Raw genomic sequence first — 9,966 nt, forward strand, 5'->3', positions numbered from 1 at the left:
GCAAAGGTTTGTCTTATGAGTAAATTTCACCTTCATCAGCAGTGTAAGCACAATCTGAAAATGTTTGAACTGGACTGTTTAAACAGCAAGTGATCCAATTTAGCCAAGCTCACTTTCCTCTCCATGACATAAAAAGAAATACCATACATTTTACTATAGAACATAGGAACAAAAATTAAAAACAAAAAAAATCTCTTAAACTTTAATATTTATCCAAGAGGATTCTTTAGTATCAAGCCAAAACTACCATCGAGCAAGCAGACATTACCAATTTTTCAGTGTTAAATTACTGTAAATACCAGATCTAACTGTACAAAAAAGTATCCCGAAACTAAAAATCAAAAGCTTTGTTTGTTGTTGTTTTTTTATTTTTTGTTAAAAGGCATTCAAAGAAACATCCACTAGTTGCAGTCAAATTTGCATCATAAGCTGCTTGCTCAGGAAAGATTTCTCCCTTCGAGTATCTGTAACACATTTCATTGCCAAGATTCTATTCAAACAAATTACATTCTGATAACATTTATATACAACCACCTGCAATTTAGACAGCCATGTACACAGTACAGCAGTGGATTTTCACAGCAACAGAGAAATTATCAGAAATTGGTTCTAAATTCAAGATGACAGCTCATGTGTTATTTCTTGCAAACATACGGTCTCCTCTAAGAGTAAGATGTTGGAGCTGGTATTGTAGCACTTCTGTGTCAGCAGGTTCCTTAATGCTCATTTTGTCTAAATTGAGGTAGTCCAGGGATTTTGAGTGAGCCCTTTTACCTTTTAAAACGCAGAGAGGCAGGGGACTGTGAAGTGCTTTGTAAGGTTCACAAGGTAAAGCCTTAGTGCATTTATCCCCTGAGCTTGGCATTCGTCTCCTCCTCCTTCCATTTACTGTCGGGATCTCATATGGCTGATAGTACCTACTTCTAGTTTTGTACAAACGGGAGGAACGTTTAAGTCCTGAATCAAGCTGTTTGGAGCGCAAATTCATCCCAGCTTCCCCTTTATTCTCTTCACTCCCTGAACACTTCTGGGCTAATTTTAGCAGCTCCTCTCCAGTTGTGAAGCCAACCAGGTAATTAGAATCCATGTGAAGGATTTGATATCCTGCAACTGTCCGTCGCATTGGTGAGCAGGGGGTACTAGAACACCGGGGCTTCTCTGCTTCCATCCTACTCGCAGTGGTCACCTCTGCAAGAGCCACAGGGAGAGTGGACAGAGTAGTTCTGGATTCTCCATTTATGTCAACTTCCATTTTAAACACAATGCTATCCTCCTAGAAACAAAACAGAGCTTGATAAGAAGTAGAGCCTTTTATGCAAGATGAGAAGCTGAGATAGGATTGCAAAAATGAGAGTTTGTATCACCCAGAAATCATGACCAGTACTTCCTCTGTTCAGCCTTGTCTTATGCTCTGCAGGATATTGTTGCATAAGTAATTATCACCAATATCTACCTTCTAAAATTATCTTGGGTTTTGGGGATTTTTTTTCAATAAAAGATACCATAAATATACACTTGATATTCTTAAACATTAAAAACATTCTTGAGTAGTATTATACACAAAAGAGAAGCATCTTTTCCGACATTTTTTCCATCCTTTTGATTCATTTTCAATCCATTTGATTCCTTACACCCCCTAGCCTCTGACATCATCTATTGGGTCCGTACAAAACCAGTTGCTATACTTGTCCTTGGAAAGGGTGACACTTATTTTCAATTGAACTTTTATTTAACTGGTCATGTAATAGACCATATGCTAAAAATTTTTTTTCACCTTTTTTTTTATATTGTGCTGTCAATAAAATTTGAAAACAAAGCAATTTCAAGCGATTTTGTTGTATGAGTTCAAAAAGGGATGTAAAGCAACAGAAACTGCTAGCAATATCAACAAAGCATTTGGCCCGGGGGACCATCAATAAATGTACAGTTCAATATCAGTCCCAAAAATTTCATAAGAGAAGAGCCTTGAAGATGAGGAGGACTGTGGGTGTCCTTCTGCAACAGATGACAACTAAATGAGCACCATTATTGAACTGGACCCAAATGAAAAGATGACAGCTTGCAGAAGAACTAAATATTGACCAGTCAACAGTTTTTCAACATTTGCATCAAACAGGAAGATCAAAAATGCTCAGCAAGTGAGTGCTGCACAAGCTGAACAAAAATCACAAAAATCACTGGGCAGCTCCACAGGCAGAGGTCCAAAACTATGCGTGTATATGTTCCACTGTTCTTTCCCAAGACTTTTAATGGAGTTATTCAAGCAGCCATACGTCTCCTTATCTGGTAAAAAAAAAACCCAAAAATATAGAGAATCATTATTTAACAGACTTCTGTAAAGGAAAATAATATGAGATTCACAGTACCTGTGAATGCAGACACTATTATCTGCAAATATGTATTTAAAACTTTTAGACTGCATTTTTAGGCCATTTCCATGGTTATAAGGCATTAGATGACTACTACTAGTCATTGCTATGTAGTGGTGTAAGCTCATCAGTAATTTTCAGTATTAATTAATTAATTAATAATTAATACTGCAAAAAACCAGTACTTCTGCTTAAAAAGATTATTCCTTCAGATGACAGCTGCCTTATCTTCTTGCTTCTCAAATAGAATGACAATGTAGTGGTGTCAATTCAAGACAATTTATTAAAGATTTACTATAGAATCAAAACAAGGAGAAGAGGAACAAGATGGCATATGCTTTTCTTTGCTCCTGCTTCACAAATTTAAGAAGCATGGGTAATAACTGAAAATCACAGTTACCAAGAGGATTCACTTGACCTATACACACCAGAAGTGCTTCCAAAATACAATTCACTTCATTAAGATATTACAAGATTTTAAAAATTTTCTTTATAATATAAAGCAGGATCTGCATATAATGTCGCTTAATACAGTTAAATATTGAGAAAACCACCTAAAGCAAAGAAAAAGAATAATGAATAAAAATAGTAGGTTAACCACTATAAAGTACAGTATTACCTCTAAGAATAAATTCACACGCTCAGAGTAGTTTAAGGGTGAAAAGAACCTATACATTTTGCAAATACAAAGGTTTTCTGATTATTGAATCCGTCATGAAGGTGTCATGAGGTACCACTCAAAGATTAGCACGGGACAAATGAAAAAGACTTGTATGACACACTAAGGTCTAAGATGACACCATAATAATGTAAACACTGTAAATCATTTGTTGTTGGAATGACCCCTCATGTCTCTTACTGTGTCAAATGCCATCTTTTGCCTGGGTTTTTTCCCTGTTCACTTGTTATTTTTTTTTCTGAAACCTATATTAGTCACAGCCTTTCTGAGGAGAGAAATGTGACTCAAACTATATCAAATTTAATTATTTGATATTTAAAGAAAATAAAGGTGAAGAGGGGCTTTCCCCAAGACCCTTATGCTTTGTAAAAACTCCATATCATTTTGAAACCACCACAATAACCTGTTGTCAGCAAAAGAACTGGTTCTCTGTAAATTGGTATTCCCATTGTTACTTATCTTCTCAACTAGAATATGAAATGGTTTGAGAAGATGCCTTTTTTTAGGATGAGCATTAGATTTCTCACTATCCAACTACTGTTTTTATTTTATTTGTGTAAGAACAGATTCTTCATTTCTTTTAGATGCCAAGCCAAGAGGTAGTATCATTTGTTAAGAATAACAAAGATCCATATCATTGATAAAATTATCATAATCACAACAAGCAGCTGGAAGCATGGAAAGACAGCCACAGACTCAGTGATACCAACTCCCTAAAGAGTCAAGCATATTAACTGGAGATATCAAGCCAGTTTTGACACTTCCCCTTCTCTATGCTGCCATTACTTAATAAATATAATACCCATAAAAGATAAATGTTTCTCTATCAAATATCAGGAAACAGTCAAGTCACACAGCACATGTGAAGCCAGCACACATTTCTTATTATTTCAATTGTCTCTGTTTGTTAAGGGGAAGAATAAAGTCTACATCTTTCCTCTTGCAGTCTGAAAAGAAAAATTCACACACATACAGTATGCGCTCTTGGAAATCTCATCTTTTTTCTCTGTCACTGAAATATGCTGATGGAATTCTTTACTTGCTGAGCAAGTTCTCAGGAAATAATTCTTTTCACTCTGCAATTAAAATAAGTGAAATCTACAAAGATGCCACATTCCTTTTTCTAGGGCTGGAGCAGACAGGCTATGGACTTTGAGATGTATGCAGCTTGTAGGTTCTTTCAGTGCAAGCTGGTGATACTGCTGCACATACTGTTTGGTTTTAGCCATGCTTGTTATCCTGAGCTGAAATGAAGAGGGTGGTTAGTAGGACAGTAGCATTAAAATTCCAGAGGGCAGACTTTGAACTCTTCTCATGGGAGACAGTACTTAAGGGCAAGGGAGCCCATGAGGGCTGGGAGCTCTTCAAAAAGAAAATCCTAGCAGCTCAGGAGAAAGCCATCCCCATGTTCCGGAAAAAAAGCCGGCAGGGGAGAAAACCAGCTTGGTTGAACAGAGAGATCTTGAGTGATATCAAGAAGAAGAGAAATGTTTATGGGCTCTGGAAGAGGGGACAGGCCTCTTGGGTGGACTACAGAAGGGAAGTGAGATCGTGCAGAGAAAAAATCAGAAGGGCTAAGGCTCAACTAGATTGGCAAAGTCTGTAAAAGATAACAAAAAATCCTTCTATAAATATATAAATAATAAAAGGAGGACTAGGGAGACCATACAGTCCCTACTGGACGCAGAAGGAACAACAGTGACAGGGGATGAGGAAAAGGCTGAGGTACTTAATGCCTTCTTTGCCTCAGTCTTTAATTGTAAAGAAAGTTGTTCCCTCTGTGTACAAACCCAGGAGCTAGAGGAGCAAAATGAGGCTCCCATGATCCAAGAGGAGGTGGTTAGAGACTTGCTAGCCTGACTAGACATCCACAAGTCTATAGGGCCAGATGGGATTCATCCAAGGGTATTGAAGGAGCTGGCGGATGTGCTGGCCAAACCCCTTTCCATCATCTTCCAACAGTCCTGGAAGACTGGGGAAGTTCCACTGGACTGGAGGCTGGGCTGAGTCCAATGGCATGAGGTTTAACAAGGCCAAATGCCAGGTCCTGCACTTGGGGCACAACAACCCTATGCAGTGCTACAGACTAGGAGAAGTCTGTCTAGAAAGCTGCCTGCAGGAGAGGGACCTGGGGGTGTTGGTTGACAGCCGACTGAACATGAGCCAGCAGGGTGCCCAGGTGGCCAAGAAGGCCAATGGCATCTTGGCTTGTATCAGAAACGGCATGACCAGCAGGTCCAGGGAGGTAATTCTCCCTCTGTGCTCGGCACTGGTGAGACCGCACCTGGAATCCTGTGTTCAGTTCTGGACCCCTCACCACAAGAAGGATGTTGAGGCTCTGGAGCAAGTCCAGAGAAGAGCAACAAAGCTGGTGAAGGGGCTGGAGAACAAGTCTTACCAGGAGCAGCTGAGAGAGCTGGGGTTGTTTAGCTTGGAGAAGAGGAGGCTGAGGGGAGACCTCACTGCTCTCTATAACCACCTGAAAGGAGGTTGTAGAGAGGAGGGTGCTGGCCTCCTCTCCAAAGTGACAGGACAAGAGGGAATGGCCTCAAGCTCTGCCAGGGGAGATTTAGGCTGGACATTAGGAAAAAAATTTTCACAGAAAGGGTCATTGGGCACTGGAACAGGCTGCCCAGGGAGGTGGTTGAGTCACCTTCCCTGGAGGTGTTTAAGGCACAGGTGGACGAGTTGCTAAGGGGCATGGTTTAGTGTTTGATAGGAATGGTTGGACTCGATGATCCGGTGGGTCTCTCCCAACCTGGTTATTCTATGATTCTATGAAAGGACTTAGACGGATGTCTAAGGTCCCCCTACAATTATTGTGTTCTATTTCACAGACTGATACCATGTTTATGGAGATAGGAAAGAGAAGTAAAAAAAAAAAACAAAACCACAGAGAACAAGCTCATGACAGGTATCTATAAACTATGCACATTCTTCGCCAGCTCTTACTGTTTCTTAGCAGAAATTCCAAATTAAACTAAAGAAAACATGAACAGATGTAACATTACATTGTTGCACCATATGAGACAACATTCAGATAGAATAAGAAGAAAGTTGAGTACAGATTTTTTCTCAGAATTAAATGCAAGAAAATGAAATTGTGCATAAAGCATATATTACGACCCTGCAGGACTTAAGAAAACAGATTAATGGGTATTACTGAACTAACAGAGCCAATGCAATAACTTTAGATCATGATACAAAACAACAGTCCACAAAACAACTAGTAAAAATGGTATCTACAGAATAGTCAGAGAGTATGGGCAGGCTCCTGCTATTAGGCCTTTAAGCAATCCAGTATACTTGACAATAAATACCACTTGGTTTATACAGAACAAGTAATTATTAAACATTCTGCAAAAAAAAATTGTATAATATTCTAATAATAGGTTACTACTGCAAGAAGTAAGAACTATTTAACTACTTCGTTAATTCTCATTATTAATGCAGCTTTAAACAGAAAACAAAAAACCCTACCTTTTAAAAAATGAAAATTATCTTAAATTAATTACAGAAGAACTACAGCTGGCAACTCCAGTAACTGGCTCATCCTGTAGATGGGACAGCCAGCAGATCAAATCAGCATGACAGAGCATACAGTTTGCACAGAACAGAGACTGACGGAATTTCAAGAGTTGGTCCAGGCTAAGGAATTCTGTATAAGCAGACATCGTAAGCAGTGAAAGTAAGAAGGAACAGTGTGAAAGAAGACCATTTAACCTCTATCATCTCTTCACCAAGCAACATTACATGGCAGGTTTTAAGAGAGGGTAACTTTTATTTAAGAGTCCTTTAAATAAACACCATGACTTCCTTGCTCGATGGAATCACCTCCACCAGTAAGTTGATGCTCCTAGCCAGCATAAAGATAGTTGTTTACTATTGTAAACATACTACAATCTAACTTGCCAACAGAATTTAAATTGCCTTTTAAAACTAATATAGAAAAAAGCGGGGGGAGGAAGGAGAAATTTTTTTTAAGTATTATGGATTTCGCCGAATAAATACTGATTTTTGTCTTCAAAAACCAAAATGTTAATGGGAATAAGGGTCTCCATTGCTTTTGTGTCACATAAGGAATGCACTTTTGGTAGCATACAATGTTGGCAGGTCTGAAAATACAACTCTGCAGATATTATTCTGAAACTACCAGACGAAAGAAAACCAAGATTATATTGAGCCTTTACATACGAACAGCTATTCAAAGAAAGATACTAGTTAAAAATAAGACCTACTCAAACATATCAGGAAAAATATGTTTAATCAATGCAATTTGGGGGGGATTGTTTGTTTGTTTTTTAACCAAAGCACTTTAAATGACTAATTCTTTGTCTTAATGTGATGCAATCTGCAAGTTGTGTTGTGCCTCCTTCTCAAATGCTCCTTCCCATACCTAAACACTACTTAAAAATAAATGTTTAAATGTAAGGCAAATATGGAATAAAAATTTGTAAGAGCCCAACAGCACATGTAGGTACAGTAAATTCGTATGGCAACTAGTGCGAACTTTCTGTTGACCTTGAATACTCATTTCATCTGACTTCACCATAATATCCTGCCTTTGCATCTGATTATGCAAGCATGATGGCTAAGAAGAGATTATAAGGAAAGCAGTTCTACAGTTTTAGTACTGTAAGGCAAGAACTTAATTTCAGTGATCAGACTGCCATTGCCTCACTTCCCTCCATTGCAAAGTCACTGTGAGAATCACCGTCCTCCTTGTTCATTATTTTTACATGCACTCTTCATTAATGGGAAAAAAATAAACTGAAAAAATAAATAAAAAAAAATAATAAGCACTTCACATAAGAGAGAATATAACTCAGAAACCACCAACAGCAGGGGTGGGAGGAGAAGCTTCCAGTAAAGGAGACAACTGGAAAAACTAGGAAGAAGAATCAATGTCGCACTCCTCTACTCCTTGTGGCAAAACAAAAATCCAAAACATGGGTTTTCTAGTTCTCACTACATTCCTCATGGATTCAAGGGCTCCTAATGTATTCAGGTCAAGATACATCAGAAATCAACCAATTGCTGTTACAAGCAGCAATCCTTCTCCCTATCAAAGACCTTCTCCACTGTTCCTAATGAGATCTGTGCAACTGAAGGCTTCTGCCAACAATTCATTTCCACACACGGAGCTATACAAGCATATATGTATGTATCCATGTACTGCACCACTCTAGAGAGTAGAGAGCAAGCAAAGATATGTTCACAGAAAGTGTTTGCTAATGCATACCATTTGCTGTTTTCTTTATAATAGGTACATATACATTATGCTAGCTAACAATCCTATCTAAAATATCATATAAATAACTTATAAATTAAGATCTGAGACTCTTTTCCTACATATCGGTATGCCATTCAAAAGAGGCTACTAACTGCTCAGAAACACTCCTTTAATATCTTAATATGCAGAGCAGCTTAGCAAGCTTCATACTCTCTAACAACTCTTCAGTGCACGTCAGAATGCACAAATGCAGTCAATGAGTACCATGAGTAATCGACATTTAAACAGAACTTTGAACCTCTGTTTACCTTTTACGAAGCAAAATTTGTTACAGAGAAATGCAGAGTTGCGCATAAAAAGGTAGGCGCTAGCGCACTTTGTTTGCTACAGACTTGAGAGCGAGGTCATATTCAGTTTTAACACCCGTCTAAGGGTATTTAGAAAGGTATTGAGCAACTGGTGGTCCTAAGTTACAGCTCAAGAGACGGCTGTGAGCAGGCCCAGGCGCTAACGGGCGAACTCCGGCTTCCACCGTTTAGGCCGCTGCTGGCGGCTGGCACGCTCGAGCAACCTCGCCGTAGGGTCCAGGGCCCACGCGACTACCGCCCAGGCTTCCTTCGGCACGCGAGCCCCGGGACCAACCCCGTTCCGTTCTCGCAGACGCCGCAGCGGCTCCCGCGGCTGCCCACCGGCCCTCGTCGAGCACTGCGGGGACCGCGCGGCACAGCTGGAGGCAGCTCCTGCGGCGGGGAACGCGGGCGACGCGCGGAGCAGGCCGGGAGCGGCCGCGGCGCCGCAGGGAGGAAGCGCCGAGAGCTCAGGCCGCGCGCAACGGCTACCGCCCCGCCGCGGAACGGTCGCTCCCCTCCGCCGCGCTCGCCCTCCCCAACCCCCACCCACGTCCACGGCCGCCGCTCTGCGAGAAGCGGGCGGGGTCCGAGGCCGCAGAGGCTGAGGCGCCACCCCCATCCCTACCTGCGCTCCGAGAGCGGTCAAGTCCGACGCGGAAGGAGCGGCGCGACGCCAGCAGCGGCGCGCACCGCCAGCGGCGCGCACCGCCTCACGCACCGCGCTGGGCGGAGGCCGGAGAGCGGCGGGGGGCGTGGCCGGGAGCGGCGGGGGCGGGGCGATGCCCGCCGGCCCCGGGGTGCGGTCGCGGGCAGTGGCGTGGGGCCCCGCTGTCGCCGGGCGTGGGGGGCGCAACGCTGCAGGAGGCGGGAGGCGTCGGGGTGGCCGGGTCGTGAGAACTGGAACGTCTGCCTGCAGAGGCGTCTCTGCAGTGTTGGGCCTCGTGTCATCCACCCGTTTATGAGGCTCTCTGGCTTAATAAATTTTATTCTCACTTATGTTTTCAGTGTGTACAAAACTACAAGAAGTGATCAAGTAACCACCTGTTGGTGACTTTCTCTTCACTGAGACACCGTCTATTCTTATCGAGAATCACAGAATCATTGAATGGTTTGGGTTAGAAGGGATCTTAAAGATTATCAAATTCCAACCCCCCTGCCTTGAGCAGGGACACGTCCAACCAGACCAGGCTGCCCAAGGACCCATCCAACCCGGCCTTGAACACCTCCAAGGATGGGGCAACCACAGCTTCCCTGGGCAGCCTGTTCCAGTGCCTTGGTACTCTCAACGTGAAGAATTTCTTCCTAATGCCTAATCTAAATGTCCCCCTTCTAGTT

The 9,966-nt window shown here is 41.8% G+C and overlaps 1 protein-coding gene across 1 annotated transcript; it reads right to left on the reverse strand.

Annotated features, from left to right (window-relative positions):
* Positions 1–383: 383 nt before the first annotated feature.
* Positions 384–9,342, reverse strand: LOC138733324 (macrophage immunometabolism regulator). Its single transcript, XM_069880423.1, has 2 exons — positions 9,257–9,342; positions 384–1,273 (listed from the first exon to the last, which is right to left on the reverse strand). The coding sequence occupies exon 2, from the start codon at positions 1,250–1,252 to the stop codon at positions 629–631; it is 624 nt and encodes a 207-aa protein (XP_069736524.1). The 5' UTR covers positions 1,253–1,273; positions 9,257–9,342; the 3' UTR covers positions 384–628.
* Between the last annotated feature and the right edge of the window lie 624 nt (positions 9,343–9,966).

This window comes from Phaenicophaeus curvirostris, chromosome Z (assembly GCF_032191515.1).
Source record: "Phaenicophaeus curvirostris isolate KB17595 chromosome Z, BPBGC_Pcur_1.0, whole genome shotgun sequence".
In the NCBI taxonomy this organism is placed as follows: Eukaryota; Metazoa; Chordata; class Aves; order Cuculiformes; family Cuculidae; genus Phaenicophaeus; species Phaenicophaeus curvirostris.